This window comes from Glycine max, chromosome 8, assembly GCF_000004515.6.
Source record: "Glycine max cultivar Williams 82 chromosome 8, Glycine_max_v4.0, whole genome shotgun sequence".
NCBI lineage: Eukaryota > Viridiplantae > Streptophyta > Magnoliopsida > Fabales > Fabaceae > Glycine > Glycine max.
This window is the reverse complement of record NC_038244.2, coordinates 46059501-46077366: the sequence shown is the minus strand read 5'-3', so window position 1 is coordinate 46077366 and position 17866 is coordinate 46059501. Positions and strand designations below refer to the sequence as shown.

The 17866-nt window shown below is 32.2% G+C and overlaps 1 protein-coding gene and 1 long non-coding RNA gene across 2 annotated transcripts; both read right to left on the bottom strand.

Annotated features, from left to right (window-relative positions):
• Nucleotides 1–3219: 3219 nt before the first annotated feature.
• On the bottom strand, nt 3220–7540 carry LOC100786413 (uncharacterized). Its single transcript, XR_001389658.3, has 2 exons — nt 7383–7540; nt 3220–3849 (listed from the first exon to the last, which is right to left on the bottom strand). It is a non-coding gene; the product is annotated as an uncharacterized lncRNA (long non-coding RNA).
• A 5299-nt stretch (nt 7541–12839) lies between these two features.
• On the bottom strand, nt 12840–15412 carry LOC100785360 (cytochrome b5). Its single transcript, XM_003532245.5, has 3 exons — nt 15179–15412; nt 13542–13608; nt 12840–13308 (listed from the first exon to the last, which is right to left on the bottom strand). The coding sequence occupies exons 1-3, from the start codon at nt 15263–15265 to the stop codon at nt 13034–13036; spliced, it is 429 nt and encodes a 142-aa protein (XP_003532293.1). The 5' UTR covers nt 15266–15412; the 3' UTR covers nt 12840–13033.
• Between the last annotated feature and the right edge of the window lie 2454 nt (nt 15413–17866).

The following is a 17866-nucleotide window of genomic DNA, read 5'->3' as shown; positions in this document are numbered from 1 at the left end:
GATGCATGACAACCTGTGAGTGTGTGCTTGTTTAAGTGTTTAAACTCACATTCATCGGAAAATTACGCGTTCAAAAGCTATAGCAATGCGAGGGCAGTTTTTTTTTCAAAGTCATTTGTGTTGAGTGTAACTGATTTGCAAACAACCCTAGTTAGAGTATAAATAAAATTAAACTAAAGTAAAACAAATTAATAAGTTTTGATTTTGAAAAGATTAGGGTTAATATATTTCAGTTATCTAAATTTTATATAACAAAGTTGTAACAATTTGGATTTCTTAATGAAGTGGTCCATGATTGAATCATGACCTTTGGTATAGAATAAACTGAATTGAGTGGAAAATATTTTTATTGTGTGTTTATGATTCTTGATGAACATAAATATTATTTTGCTTTTGATGAAATACTTCTAACAGAGATTATTTCATATCAATATATATATATATATATAAAGGACATATCATATGAGATGAAATTATTATATGAAAGTGAGAATTAAATTTATATCGTATAAATAAATAAAAAAAATTAAGATTTAATGTTATGTAATTACTTAAAAAATTATATGATTTTAAATATTAAATTTCAATATTTTTTTTATGATTATATGATTTAGATTTAATATTTTCATGTTATATATATAATTATAATGCAGACAAAATATTATACTGATAAACACGACTTTGATGATTTTGTTATTAAATGAAAATTTCTTTTTTAATTGATAGTGGATATGCTGACTCCAAAGAAAAGAAAACAAAAATGAAGTTGAAGGAAGCACCCATTCCAAAGCCTTTTTTTCTGATCTTTTTGTGTTTTGACTATGATGTCATCGTAGACATCGCTGCGAGACTTATCCGATAATCATGTTCTATTCTTTAAAGTTTTGCTGGGTTAACAAGCCGAAAAATTTCTGTCACACTTAGGGTTATCAAATACGTTAAAATATTCATCATACGAGCCACAAAAGCAAAACTGAAAAATCAAATGAACAAATGGATAATAGCAAAATGAATCTCGCATATACGTTTTATTTTCGGAATATCCTTAGGATCTGTCAATTCATATTGGATTCTTGTCACATGTGGTTTTGTACGAGACATCGTTCTCAATACCTAACAAATATTAACACCACAATCGTTGTCAATTACTTGAAATCTCACTCTGCCCCATTAAAAGAGTGAGCCAGGTAATTTTGTAGGTTTGTACAAGATTACATTTTTTTAAACACTTGTACTGATATCAGAACTTATGAACTCATATATATATTATCCAGTACTCACCACTGAGCCAATCCTAATAGGTATACAAGATTAAATATAATAATAAAAAGTTTTAAAAGAAAATATCAAAGCAATTATCAACATTTTTTCATTGTTAAAATGCTTTAATATCCAGCTCTTTCCATTTGTTCTCTAACTAAAGTAAAAAAAAATAAAATATTTGGCTGGCTATAGCAATTACAGTCTACTGCATTTGACTGTCTAGGAACAAGCTGATTTTTGAAGATTATCAATTTTCTGTCATAGAGGTTATTAGCAAGATTAAGTTTCTTATGTATAGACAAGCGCACCTGTTGCATTTGTTTTAGCATCTTGATATATGTCTTGTATCATTTTGGGTTTAATATAATTTATATTTTTTCCCAAAAAAAAAGTAGTATCACATTGATGACCATTGCTATAATTTGGTGTGTGCTAAAAAAGAGAAAATGAATTATTTAATTTTCATACATTAAAAAATTCATGTTCTCAACTAGCTAAAAATTACCATGAGTATCACAAATAATTATTATAAAAGTTAATAATCTTACCAAACATGATACACTTTCAATGTATTTAAATTAAATTAATGAATTATATATTAAAAAATCAAATGCTTCAAATGGAATTGATCAATATTTGAAAAATATTGGTTTTCTTTCCCCCAGGCTAAAAATACTAATGGCTTGGATTTATTGCTTTTTTTGGTTAAGCACACAAATAGCTTTATTTTCTTAAATCAATACCCTCACTCAATGAATCAACTTAAGGACCTGTTTGTTTCCCTACTTCTGTTGCGTCAGATCAGGACATAATTTTTGTTGGTCAATTTTGGGGGGAGTTATTCAGACAGGCAAGAACTAAACTGCGGTTTAGCTCAGCTTATCAACCGAGGTGACTAATTTAACTCTTGAAACTTAAGATGCTGGTGTCATGCTCACCCTCGCCAATGGGTCAAGTGGGTTTTCTTGGGCTGAATTTTAGTTTACACTAGTTATAATGCTTCAAGGCAAATGTCACCTTCAAGGCTGTGACCAGTGGCTTATAAATCAGTTTCGAACAAAACTTAAATACAATTCCTTATATGCTGGCGTAATCCATTAATACATACCTATGTTAAGCAAGTTAGTGAGATGAAATTCTAGTTCTGATTTGAAAAAAACAACAGCAATACATAAGAAACTGTATCTAACTTTTGTCCATTGGTTTACCTTCATAAGAAGCTTTTTGAATGAAGCAATAGAGGTATTCTTGGGGAAGGGTTGAAGCATTTTGTTCAATACAAAATCTCCATTGTTATTTTCAGTTATTTCTGTTTTTCTCTGGACAGAGGAGCTAAGTTTCCCCACCCTTCAGATCATAAATTCAAGGACTTATCAAAGTATATTACTTGGAGTTAGGGTGTGAAGGAGAGGGGTGCCAGAATCTTTTTTTATAGTACAAAAAATTTATTAATAAAACTGGGGGTGACCATGGGACCAGTGGTCCACCCTGTTCCCTCTGCTGCTGGCAGATACCTTCAATTCAGTCCATCCACAATTTTGTTTACACTAGCAGTGAATTTCTGAAGCTACCATTATTCAACCAAAAGGTTAAAAATATGTATATGCAGGATGATTACAATCTTTTGTTAGGCAATATGTGATCTGAGTCTACTATATTAGGACCCGTGAGACCTATAGTATGGAACATATTAAAACACTGATAGTAAACATAGATGATATCATAACAGTATACGAAATGTCTTATTAGGTAAATTTATACAATTATGTGAAAACTAAGCAAAAGAGAACATTTTTCGTCTTATCAACACCTGAATCTGAAATGGAGCTCAAATGTGTCTGCAATGTACAATAGTAACTTGCCACCGTAGTAAATATTAAATTTTCATACGAAATTAACAAAAAATGCATTGGTCCATCTCTAATCAATATAGAAACTGAAGATCTGCAAACTGTATTCAGAACAATAATATTGTCACAACTTTAGAAAGAAAACTATCAGACAATTTTTAACAATTTTCTACAAGGCTCAGTATAATTGAGGAATTCCTCTAATGAATCAGTTGATCAGCGGAGCAAAATAAAAAACTCATTTCATGCCCTAGCAACTACAATGGTAAAGAGAAGTGACATTGATGGAAGTAAACTAGACAACCTGACCATCATAAGGATTATTCTTACTGTAAGCTACTTGGAAGGCTTATCAGAAGATGTAGAACCCTTTTCAACCACTTTGGCTGAACTAGTAGATTCTTCAGCTTCAATGAGCTTACGTAGTCTTTCTTGATGAGTTCTTACTCTGTCCTCTGTCTTGCGAAGCTTTCTCCATCTATAAGTAGTCCAGAGTGCAAAGCCACCATATACAACAATATAGGAAGCCCAAACATAAGGGTATGTTTCTGCATGCTCTTTGACTTTTCGATATTGTTTTTCCAATGAATCTTTAAAGCCCATAGTGGTGCTGGCTGCTTGATCTTCCTCACTTTTCTGGATAGGTGGTGTGGAACTTGTTGCTTGCTGGTTTTCTTTAGACTGATTTGCCATGTCCTCTGCTTGTACAGTTCCAGATATCAATTATTTAAAGAAACTGCACAAACATTTGGCCTTTTTTAAGCATCACATATTTGAGAAGACAGATGAAGAATATACATAGCATCATATTATAGCATCACAGCATGCATATACAAGCAAAAGGAGAAAATATTTTATTCTGCACTTGCTAATCAAGATTCAACTCCTACAAGAACATCTAAACCACATACGAAGGCACATCCAATAAATATTATATTTAATTCAGAATAAAGATGACCTAAAATTCAATTTGTTCATTCATGACCAAATGGTGGATGCAAGTAAATTTTTAGTGTAACTATGTAGAAGTTTAGCATATGATTCATGATGAGGGAAACCACCTTACCAATGTGAAGCATGATCAAAATTATATTATATAAATCAACAAAAAGCAAGCCACCAATATTGTCAACATTGAAATCCTACCAAGGGTTGGGAAGGGGGTGGAAGATCGTAAATTGTAGGATTGTAACTCAGATTGTAAGATCTTACTGAAAATGCAAAATTATACTTATATGCAAATGCATAAAAAATAACAGATAATAAAAACTAACTTTTATTTGGTGAATAAAAATAAAAAATAACTTCTAAATAACAACCATTTAATTAAACTAGTAAACTTAAATTGAAATTGCATACCCTTGAGTTCACATCTAAGTCATAATACGAACTGAAAGTACTAAAACATAGAACAGAGATAGACAACAGAGTAAAGTAGAGACAAGAAAAGGATAAAATTAGAACACAAGGCAGAGATGAGTGTGGCTGAAATCACAAGTTTAGAACCCAAGGAAGAGACCAGATTGCAGTTGCAGATGGCCAGAATCAGAACACATGGAAGAGACGCAGATGACCGAACAACCCGAACCCAAGGCAGAGATCAGAATGCAAGTGGCCAAAGTCACAATGCACAAAGAGAAGGAAGAGAGTAGAGAGAAGGCCAAAGTCAAGAATGCACAAACACAAGACAGAGCAGTAGAGAGAGAACAAGGAGTGGGAGAGATTTGAGTGTGAAGAGGGAGAGACTGAGAGAGTAGGGTACGAACAAGGGAATCATAAGATTATCAGGTTGCAAAACCCAACATGCACAACCCATCTGCATAAGCCAAAATTGGCTTGTAAAAAATCTCCAATCCCAAGATCCTATGAGCAAGATGGTGATTTCACTCCTATCACACCAATTTACAATCCCAACTCCATTTCAGCTTGGATCTTAAAGATCGTGCGATATTATGATCTCATCTTAAAGACAATTTTGACAGCATTGCAATACATAGCTGAATACAAACATTTCTTTCCACCCCATACATGATGAAAAAAAGTAAAATGTCTCCAAAAAAATAATAGTCCTATTTGATGGACCACTATAAATTGCTGAATATTTGTATATTCTTAAGTCTTAACACTTGTCAACCAATCACTTACCAAAAGAGAAAAAACAAAAAACAGACTGAAAAGCATGAATAATCTAATTTATTATATGATTAGGTTCAGCAATCAAAAAGGCAACATGGCATCTCAAGAATTGAATGGGTCCAAAGATTGTACATTTTTCTTGGGTTTGGGTAGGGATTGTCACACAATAGCACATTAACAGCCTGTTTGGAAACACATTCTGCAGTGAATAAATCACATCCAATGAAAGGATGATGTAAAAGCTACAATAGGAAGCTTTCAGATGAACATGAAAACCCACGTTGCTGATCCATAACCAAACACACACTAAGAGCCAAGAGGACCAGTAACAAAGACAAAAAGGGAAGAGTAGTGGCAAAAAATGCAACTGGGTAAAGAAGAGTTCAAGGAAGAACCTGAGAAGTTGAGTTCCACTGTTGAAATGAAAGGGGTGAGAGAGAGGAGTTTCAATGCTTAGGGCTTCACCCTCTTTGGGCTGAGACACATACTTAAACTAATGATCTACACAAGAAATGACTGTGGCATCTGATGGTGGTCAATAGGAAGAGGGAAGATGACACAAAGTTAATAGCAATAGGCATAGACATTAATTAGACACTTTTTTAATCAAAACAAATAGAGACAAACAATGTAGAGGTGGATATGGGCTAGGCCGGGTTTTCTTAGGCTTGAGTATAGTATGTTTACCTATCATAAGGATAATAAATAGAACAACAAGCCTATCAGTTTAAGTAGGCCAACAAGTATATTAGCATAAACAGGTCCACAGCCTACACAAGATTCAACAGACTTAAGTATTTAAACTACAACTTATAGTATTACTAATACAACTATAGCCAACAAATATTAATAATATGTGGAAATAATATTATCACATAAAATAGATCAAAAAGTGAAAAATAACTTCAACCAAGAAATTTGATAATTTGTTCTGCTTCAAGACTAAGATTTAGTTACTATTAAAAATTAAACCAGATAAATATATCCAAATGAAACACACTGACTAAAGTCAAACAAAAACATATCACATTATTAATTTACTAGTAAGAAGGAAGAGGAAATACAGATGCATCCATCTGTGCGCAGAATTATTAATTTATTCAAATAGTGACATTTTCCTCTCTGAAGAGCTTAGGAAGCATTGGGCAAAAGGGAGAATAAGCAAGCTAATTTAAATAATCACTTCAGATTATGAAACATGTCAATATGTACCAAAATACAAGAATATCATATATTCACAAGCCACAGGAAGCATGTTACATGAGCTATGCTCGCCCAAACATTGTATATTGCTGCATGTATGTAAAATGTGGACAAACATACTGTAGTGCAACTGGCAAAAGTATTCCACCCTGATGTCCACGTTGAATGACAAGCCCTCAGCGTAGAGCAAGATTTCACTTAACTAGCTTTTGCTAAAATAGGAATTAATCCAGACATTACTCATAAAGAAGAGTTTAAATATACTCTTGCCCACACACGACGTACCAACATATAGCCTGAATTATAGATTATCAAAAGTGTAAAACTAAAATTAATAGTAATTCATATAACAAGAAGCTTCTTTGTTCAAGAATTTGCACAATGATAATATCACAAAACATAAATTACGCAACTCAAAAGACAAGAACTACTTCAATATAAACTTGGCATACATTACAGAGACGAGGTTAATCATGAAACAGGGAAAGTGTAGATAAGCTCATATCAGGCAGCGAAGAAAACGAAGAAGACAGAACAATCAAACAACTCAAGCGAAATTCACAAATGATAGAAACAATAAAAATCTCAGCTCCAAAATCCAAAGTCAGTTTTCTAAAAGCCAAACTTGATCACTTCCAAGGCACTAACAGACCTAGGTCAAAGAGATAAAACCATAAAGATCAGCATTTTCACTTCAGCATAAAGTAGCAATGAAAACAGAGGCGCAGAAAGTAAACTAGGGCTAATAGCAGCTCATTTTCACTTTAACAAACTAATTCCATTTGGCAAAGGACTAATGCTGATGCTGCCATAGAATACAGAAGCTCAATCTTGTTTTGAATCAGCAAGTTTTAGTTAAGAGTTGGTAAAGAGAGATTCGTGGCAAATAAACAAAGATGCCCAGAACCCCAAAGAAACAGAGGGAGGCACCTGACGGCGAGACGTGACGGTGGCCGACGACGTCGACGGCGGAACTAGCTTGGTCCGTGGTGGCGATTGCAGTGTGCTGCGGAGTGTAACTGTGCGGCGAGGACGCAAGGGGTTTTGTTTTGGGCACTGAGACTAGGTATTACACAAGTCGTCAATTTGGTAAAAGTGCAAATTAAAGATATAATATATTTTTTGTTTGGCCGACATAATGATTGGGTCGGATCAACCTGATCCGCTCCATCTCGTCAAACAGTTCAAATGGAACGGTCTAGGCCTCATTCATAGGCTGTCAAGTCATTTCACTAGATCAATTTAAAAATTAATAAAGAAGTTTAAAAACTTGGTTTAATGTAAAAAATATATAAAAAAGCAAAAAATTATTTATTAGATATTTATGTCATCTAACAAGTATTAGTAATGTCATTTAAATTATGCTTAATAAATCCTTAAATTAATAATATTGTTTTGAGATTGTTATTTCTTATAGACATTTATTTTATGTTTAATATATATTTTTTGCCTTTTAAAAAAAATATAAACTATAATATAAAATTATAAATTATATTAATAAGTTATTATATTTTATTTAATATTTATAATATATTACTAATTGGATCAGCCTTTGGTCCATCAAGTCTGTCCCTTCCAAGTCCATTTGAGTCGTCATATTATATCGACTGGACCTAAAAGGCTTGTTTATATTTGGATTGCTTTTTTTTTTTTTAGCCTAGTCTAGCCCTAATTATGAGTCGGTCCATTGGGTCAAGTCCATTTTGCTTTAGCACACTAAGTAGTTTTGTTAAAAATGATGTTTAATCTTGGCTGTAGTCCGTGAGCACATAGAAGATAATATTTTCCTCCTAACATTCAACATACAAGTCATTATCACTGGTGGAATTGTTATGTAAAGTATTTGTTTGAATTTGTATTATATTTAATTCTATTATTATTAAAAAGATTAAAAAGTAACTTTTATATATAATTAACTACAGAACAAAAGTGAGTTTTCATTGTGTTTTTCGTCTTTAAATAAATTTTTTTCGTTGTGTTAATTTCTTTCATAGAAAAAAATTAACACAACAATATGCTTTCATTGTGTATTGTGAAATTGCACCCCTATCATTCAGCGGAAATACGTTTCCGTTAAGGGTAATTATTTCAAAAAATGAGGTAGGAATAACAAGAGGTTGGAATAGCAAAGCCCTCTGGCCTGCCATATACCTGGCGTCCATGTATTTTACTTCGTTTTATCTACCTTCATTTGGCATATTTTATTTAGTGCAACAAGAAGGATTTTTTTTTTCTTTTTAGGAATAAATGTTGGAAAAATTAACCAGATAAAAAGGCTAGAGCCTGTACAGAGTGTGAAAAGGATTGAGCCTGTACGACTAGAAGGATTCTCTTGCTACTCTATTCACCATTTTATGGTTGCCGCATTCGTTGTACCTGGAACCTCTCCTTCCTCTACCTAATTAAATGAAGGATTAATTTTAGTCTTTAATTTTTTTTTGAAATTTGGTTTTTAATTTTTAAATAAAAGTTTGATTAGTCAGAGTGTTTTAACTTTTATTCATTAAGATTTTTAATATCTAAACTTTTGTTTGACCTGCTAAGGTTCCTAAACTTTCAAGAAATTTCAATTTTGGGTTTTTAAATCAAAAATTGAATTTATTATTTTTATTTATTTAATGATATTTCAAGTACTAAAAATTGATTTTTTTTAAAAAAATTTAGAGACTAAAAATATTAATGAAAAAATTTAAGAAACTTTAACTTATCAAACTTTTATTTAGAAACTAAAAACCAAATGTTAAAAAAATTGAAGGAGCTTAGTTAGTCAAATTTTTATTTAAAGACTAAAAATCAAATTTTAAAAAAGTTTAAGAACTAAAAACTTAGGTAATCCTTAATTCAACATTTAGTGCCGGTTATTAAATAAAATTATGTGTGGCTTTCTTGGAATTGGAGACTTCACTTATGCTGCAATAATAACTAGAATATAAAAAGGTAATGAAAAAATTGCAAGTATATACTTGTTGTCTTCTGTTAAAATAATAAAGAAGTAGTGATAATGTAAAGTAGTTTTATTTTATCACAATGGTAAGTTGTTTGATTTTTATAATAATTATTTTAAAAGTTATATTAAAGATAATTTATTTTTAGTTAGAAGTATAAAGCTTTTTATGATGAGTGCTGACCTTGTGTAGGTATTAAACTACTCCTAGCCACAAAACTATGCCTCTAAGACTAACTCTTAGTGAATATCCCTTCCGTGTCTCTTTTTCTCCATTGGTAAGTTGAATGATACCTTAAGATTAAGCTTCTTGCGCATGCTATCCGATCTCCTTGAACAAGATTTTGCAACGTAACTTTTTCACTAGACACAAACGCAAAATTGACATCTTTCTTGAGCTCTAGCATTTCATTCCCTGTCTCTGCCACAGTACTTTTCATAATATTTTAATGCCTTGCAATAAGGTCTAAACTCAAAAGTTGATGAGTCTAATAATTTAATTTTCTTATGGCTATCTTCTTCATATGTGCACCCATTTTCCACATCTTGGAGCTTCATTGGGAGAGAGGAGAAAGTAATGGAAGCAAAAGCTTAATGTCTTGATTGTGTCTTTGGGGTGTGGAACTACTCATCCCATCATCACAAGAGTTGTCGTGAGGATCTTGTTTGAATTGTTGTTGGATCACATGATTTGTGGGAGGTAATTGGTTTTGTTGTGAAAAGGGTGATTGCGATTGTGATTGAGTGCTTTGTGTTGTTCTGGCCTTTAACAAGTCATAGATTGTGCGATTGGGAACAATGAGGAACACACTACCAGGAAGCAAAACTGACTCAGGTTTGACCACAATCCATGGGAACTTAAACAAATCTGGCCTAGTAATGCAGTTTCTAGGGTTTTTTCTTATAACCTCTGCAGCTCTTATTGGTTCTTTGTGAACCTCAATTTGTCTACCAGGATGCACTAGTTTTTGCACTCTTTTCTCTCTTTTGATGCTTTCCATTCTCAATAGCTAGAGAAGAAAAGAAATGTAGAAGAATTTCTGGAAGAGGAAGTACTAAGTTGCCTATTCTTGATCTTATATTTGTAACATCTATCACTTCAAGACACGAGCAAGTGAAAATTCCAGGGAAAGCATCTTTGGAGAAGAGAAATCTTGTTCTAAGAATTGGTCTCGTTATATGACAGCTAAATTGTGTATAAAATGGTACTGTTTGGGATATATACTTTCTCTGTTTATTTATCAATTTCCTTTTTTGTATTTTGCTTCTTTCAGTTTCCTTTTGGGTAATCTTTGATTGCTGTTTGAAATGGCAAATTTTTAAATGAAAAGATCTTTTCCAAATCTCGTTCGCACTATTTATGTACTCTTTAGTAAAATAAAACTAAGCTTACGAATGATTTAACATATTGTTCTGAGATAACTATTTCTCTAGAAGCTGGAGTAAAGTTACAAAGTAGTCCATAAAGAATTTCATTACATGATTTCTATTAATTCAATCATTAAAATATAATTATATATTCTCTTAATTATTTTTTATCAAATTTCACAAACAATATATGAGAAGGATTAAATAATACCTTTTCAATTACAAATATAAAATTGGTTAGTGGTTAGAGTTGACATAAGGGTTATACAGTAAAAAAAATATTTGCATGGTTGAAATTCAGAAGTGATTTAGACAATGCCCACTGTCACGTTGTTATCAATGAATCTGCTGCAAAGAAATTGATATATATCCTTGTAGATAATTATATCCATATAACAAAGGGAGGATTATGAGATTCTTGGTACAAATTTGTCCTCTTGGTGTATATTTCTTTTGATTCCGCAGCTCCTTGAAATTACGATATAATTAAGAAGAGCAGATTATCATTTGTCTTCCAACAAATATAACATTAATTACAAATTGTTAATTTTTTTTTATACCATTTTTTAGCTCCCAGGAAATTTAAGAACCGCAAGAAGAAAGTACCATGACCTTTAGTTTATATTCTGAAATTTATATAGGCGACAATAGTGAGTAGTTATCATCGAAAGCAAGTACAAGTTACCCTTCAAACCTTGTTGAATTAACAAAGGTCCATTGCACTTATCCCTTCCGTAATCATTACGAAACAAAAGAAAAAAGTTATGACTAGCGTAATAAATAAAAACGAAATATGTACCAAAATATAAATAAAAAAGAAGGATAAAGATGTTTAGACGACACCCCATGCTATTAGACACTTTGAGAGAGAAAGAATTAGAAGAGATGATTACTAAAAAAATCTAAGTATATTAGGTGATATGATTTGATAGAATGAGAAAGATAAAGAAAAAAAATGTGTTAAATAAGTGTTTAAGATATATGAGGGTCCACATATATCATTACTCAAAAAAGAAATACCTCTAAGATACATGAATTCCATGTACGTAATACCCACATAGAAGTGTTTTCTGAACCAACAAAATATTATTTCATGCAGTATGCTGATCCCAAATAATGGGTTTGTTTTTTAGAGTGTTTGCTTCTCAAAGTGCAACAGCTCATGACTCACGAGGAGGCTATATATGCTTGCAATTGGAGCTTTAATTTGGCCTATGCAACACCGGTGCTGATGTTGCGAAATACATGACAGAATTTTACAAGTATTTGGAGATGGGTCTCCAAAATTTCGAGGACTACCAGGTTTTTGCTATCAGAGTGGGTGTGGTTGGTGATGCACAGATGTATTCAGTGCAGAGCCTTGGAGGAGAAAATAGTGTGCTACTGTCTTATTGTTTAATGAGTGAGAACCAGTGATTAACAGGAATTTTTTTTACAATTCTATAGAAAATTGATGGTTGTCGGTTGATTATTGAATAGAAACTTTACGAAGTGCATCATTAAAAATTGAATTTTAATGTAGCATATTTATAAAACGGGTCTCGTTAACTGCCTTGAGAACATTAGACAAAGAATCAATAGAAAAGTTTTGATTGAAAATCACAGTGAAAATTACTTTTGGAAATCACAATGCTGTATGCTGAGATATAGTACTCTCTTGTAAAAACTATCCAATTTTATTCCTTAACCACTGCTCTTTTTATCAGAGTTATTGTGTGTACCAAAGATATTCTTCAACAAACAAAAAGATATTCTTCAACCAATAGTTAGAGAATAATCCTTACGCAACATACAAATTAAGAAAGTGATATTTTCTTGTTCCAACGAACCTTAACCGTACTCCAAGAGCACTTGATAGAATTCTAGAATTGAATTAAGTGTTTAGTGTAGACTCTAAAAGATACAGTTTTGTGTAGCAAATGCAAAATAGTGAAAATGTTGGAGCATATTTCCTATAATGATAGTTCGCAATTTTACATTAGAAATTGAAAATCCAATCTGTTTTCCAAAAGTTATTTTATTAGTGTATCCAGAATCTCATACAATTCAAATTCTAAAACTACCAGAACTTTAAAGAGCAGAAAACTGTTCTACTAGCTTATCTAGGAAAGGGTAAGACAACCAGAAATTCAACAACAAATGACAGTGACAAGGAAAACATAATGGTATATCCTATTGATCCTATATAATGGTAGTTCCATAAAACAAAACAAGCTGAATTTGAAAGTAAGGATTGAACAAAATTCAAATGCTCATGCATTTTCAGTGGCTATGTTGATTTGGTGTTGTAGAAACGAATACCAACCGCAACACCCAAGATAAGCAGGGGAAGTAGAAACTGGAGCATCTTGGTCATGAAGTCTGATGATGATGATGACGATGATGATGTCTTGTCCTGATTATTTTGAGGTTGTGTTGGAGGAGTGTTCTGAACCTTGGTAGGGATGGTTGATGGATCAATGTCTCCAATATATAAATCATCCAACATGGCTCTAGCACCTTTACTGTGACCAACATCCTCAAAGTCATCAGTGGCATCTTTCCCTGCAAACAAGTGACATTTTGGGCCATCAGAAGACATTTCAAAATATGTAACTCAAGTGAGTGATGCCAAGATGGATGCATAAATTAAGCGTATGTTTGGATACACGTCTGTTAAGCAACACTTGGTTGCTTCAGTTAATACGTGCATCAGAGGTCATATGACGTAAAACCAAACACGCAGTAAGTGTACTTAGAGAGAATGATAGATATCTAAGACTAAGATACATGTATACCTGTGGAAGACACCAAGACATCATCCCCACCAGGATGATCATCTAAGAACTTTGTGACATTGTAAACCTGTTCCAGAAAAAGAAAAGAAGTTTTGCCAATTCTAGAAAAGATACTAATAAAGGGTCTAACACAACACCAAAGCTCATTAAAAGTTTAATCTGGTGTGAAGTATCCCATATGAAATGAAATTAATACTTCATAAACTGCTATTGGTGTGTGTGAACAGTGGCCTTCAGATGTTGCGTTGCCTTGACAGCTTCATATGCTTTGAAAAACAGTGTTTAATGCAAAACACAGCACAAGAGCACGGTAAAAATTGTTTAAAAGATTTCAATTTGCAGTTACTCTTTTACCTAATTACCTAATTTATTCCTGTCATAATCAAATTTTATTATGACATAGTAGCAGCAGTAGAGATATCAACCTTTAGAACCATATCATTTAAGTTCCTTAGAAAAACAAAGAATAGAAAAATCGTTTAGAATAACATTTAGTACAATCCAAATGCTAGTCTACACCATAAAAGAGAAAGACATAGAAGGGGGAGGGGGGGGGGGGGGGGAGAGGTGTTAAATGAATACCATATTGAGATGTCCATGTATCATTGTTGAAAGTTTATACATAAGCCACATAAAAAAGACTAGATAAAAGTAGATATAACTTGAGATATCAATAATTATAATTTCGAATTTTTGATATTTCAAGAACAGAATCAACCATAATTATGAGCAAACAATCTACAGTATTAATCACAGGACCAGCAGTTCTAAATTTTCTATAAAAAAAAAAAGAAATCTCAAAACCGTCTACATTGGTTTTGAGTATTTTAATATAATGTGTTTTGAGTTTTGGCAGGCAACACACGAGACAAATTGTGCAGGCCAAGTGCATATTATCATATCATTAATTTATGATAGGAAAAATGATAGCAATACATATTCTAATACTTTGATTCTTCCATTTTCTTAACAAGTGAAATTCATAGGCGTCTCGTTAATTATGTTGATCCTATTTTTAAACTAGTAGGACTCGCATGAATTTCAACTGATAAAGGAATATATTAGAAAAATATTATGTTACAGGGTGTATTGTTAATCCTCCTCTACCTATAAAAATACTCTCATGAATAAAGATGTGGGACACTGATGAATCATAACACAACCAACCCAATCTTGATTTGCTTAATTGATATTCATACCGAATATAGAGATAAAGAAGAATTGAATTCCAGAGATATATAATTAATTACCAAAAGAATCAACTTTACGGGAATTAATGTGATCTACAAATAATCACTTCTCATACTGCATGTAGAGAAGTCATAGGGATTAATCCTAATGCCCATTTAAAAAATAAGGTTGTTAATTGTAACAAGATAAATAAACGCACCACACGAAAAACATTTAAAATGGTTCATCACATGATCATACACTAGCACATAGCACATATAATGTCATTCACGCCACACAAAAATATATTACAATGTGAATCCCATGATCAGATCTAATTGAACCGTTTATTGTGAGTTTTCGAACGATAATCAAATAAAATACACGAAACCCAGATGGTAAAATCAAAAGCAAATTTGCATCGATGCATGCATGGGTCACATTACATATTGTATACATATATATACCTTGCCATCAATTATGAGCCAGCAATCTTTGGAGGTGTTGTGCTCAGATACTTGGGCCAAAGTGTATACCTTGCGCTCCTCATCCATTTGTCTAAGGAGAGCAATACAATGTTGTCTCTTGGACGAAATTGATGATTATGATAATAGTGTTATTTGGTATTCAGATGTTAAAAGAATTTCAAAGCGAGGAATATGGAGATCTGTGAGAATGGTTGGTTATGAAATTCTTCTGGGATGGTTGTGTCACCTAGCTATTACCTTTTTTTTTATGCATACCTATTACCTTACCTTAGGACATAATAAACTAAACCTTACCATTAGTGCATGCATGTCCATTAATATTTTTTTATAACGTTTTTATTTATTTCTTGGCACTACGAAGTAAATTTAATTTCTGAAATTATAAAACTATTACTTTAGGATAAAAACATGTTAGCATTTTCTGTGTGAAAAATAATGTTTTTTTCACAGCTGGAAAAATGTTATTACTTGGTTTCTTAATTAGGAGAAAAATGATTATACACAAATATTGTAAAATTTTTATATAATTCAATCATAATTCATCATATATAATAAATTATTGATTTTTAAAATAATTATTTTAAAATAATTTAAACGATATTTTGTGATTAAATAACAATGTAAAATTATTTTACACCGTAAGTACATAAACATTAAACTCATTAATTAGATATTTACCTTTACATACATTCATAAGTAAACGGAATTTTATTACTAAAATAAAATTAACTATAGAAAACTTAAATTTAGTGATGGAATAGTTTCCTTAATTATGTATCAGAATATAACCAGTATATACAAGTACTATCAATTTATTTAAGTGAAAATATATGCTTGTATAAAGGTGATTTAGAGCATTTCCTGCTAGCTACATACACAAATCATCTACATATCACCCAGGTTCTCCCCCCCAACCCAACTTATCCTTTTGGGTTGCTTTTTGGCTAACTAGCCTATTCAAATAACGTGCAAGTTAGACTAAATTCTCTGGCTGCTTCAAAATTGGCCCATGTTAGCACTAGTTCCTCTCAAAGTTCCTCCACTAGAAAGCAAAAGATTGCAAGCTCAAGTTCCACAGCTAACTTCGATCCCTAGTTTGCTCAATTTCTTTCAACTAAATGTAGCTTGAATTTTTCAGGTGAAATAAGCTTTGTAGCCGTTGTTCTTGATATAAACATTAGAACAAAATAAGTTGACTCTGTAATAACAATAAGTCACAAGTGAAAATACACAGAAAATTAGAAGGAAAATTCAATAAATCACCAACTTTTGTTTTACCTTGATCAAAAGGACTAGAAGCATAGTCAATGATTTTGTCATTTCGCTTAGTGTTTGTGTGGTGAAAGAGTCCTCTTATCCATGATCATGATCTAACCATATCATTAGCTAACTGCAACAAAATATGACTGAGCATTAGAACTCTAGAAGAAAATTTTGTTGATAAACAAAATAATATAGGAGAGAATCATCAAGTAGAAATGTTAAGTCATTACAAGAGACATTGATACACTAAATTTCAAAACTGAAGCAAGTTCTTCTAGTGCAATCTGCAAATTGTCAGTGCTTTGTTAGTTAATACGAAAACTAGAATGCAGAAGAGACATTCCTTTAAATTGACTTTTGCATGCAAGAAAGTCCTGGAGAAGTAAAAAGTGAGTATTGGATAGAACTAAACAAGCAAATAGATAATTTTTTATTTCAAAGCTACACAACATATGTCTATTGTCCAGTCTTGTTAAGTTCGGTAGATGTGCGGACCAATCTATAAACTAAAAGAACTAGAGCAATCATTTTTGACTAACCACCTCAAGCCAGTCCTGCAGAGCATGCTTTTGAACTTCCATCGTCTTTTAATTTCTACGGAATAACTTCGCAACTGCACAAATAAACTAGGTGAATTCTGACCTGCAATAGAGTTTTTATCATTTTGAACCTTTACAAAAATAGAACATAGAAGATTAGTATCCAAAGTGAGTTACCCACACAAAGTGAAAAATAGTATGATCAGAACCTAGAAATCTTTTGTTAAAAACCTTATATTAGAGCCAATAATACCTTGTTGGTTGGTGGTAGCCAACTCATGTTCCACTCTACTGACTCTGTTTAGAGCATTAGAAGGCTCAAGAATGGATTTTACTAAACTAAACTGTAATAGATTAAATATAAATTTGACAGTACAAAAAGTCAGGCATATGTACGAGATTTGCGGTCATTCTCATTAATGTCCATGATTCCCAAATCATCATCATCATCATATCTAGCATATGAAATGTGCAAAAAAAGAAAAAGAACATTGCAATGTTTGCCATGAAGACTTATGCATTTAAAGTAATAAAGACCAATTTGTGTTAAAATTATTGGGAAATATCCAAGTTCCACATCGGCTGCCTCACTCTTTTGAGTACAACTTATATACCTGTTAGACAACTTCAATTAATACCAATTGATTTTGAGATGAAATCTAACATGATATCATCCTTAAAAGGATAAGTGAAACCTTAGACTCCATATCCATATACATACCAAAGCATAAAAAACAGTATATTTCTCTAGCGGCTTTCAGTTGGTCCACAGTGAGCGTAACCCTTGCACTCATCCCTTCTTGTGTGCAGTTTTAGCCAAAACTCACGTTGCATACTAGTTGTATTCATTAGCAACCTATAGCTT

What these genes read in the sequence shown, in the direction of transcription:
- LOC100785360 (XM_003532245.5), bottom strand. Translation starts at nt 15,265, where the DNA reads ATGGATGAGGAGCGCAAGGTATACACTTTGGCCCAAGTATCTGAGCAC. An exon ending in GGCTCATAATTGATGGCAAG is followed by an intron (nt 13,609 to 15,178) that starts GTATATATATGT and finishes TTTCTGGAACAG; the next exon opens with GTTTACAATGTCACAAAGTT. An exon ending in TGTCTTGGTGTCTTCCACAG is followed by an intron (nt 13,309 to 13,541) that starts GTATACATGTAT and finishes ACTTGTTTGCAG; the next exon opens with GGAAAGATGCCACTGATGAC.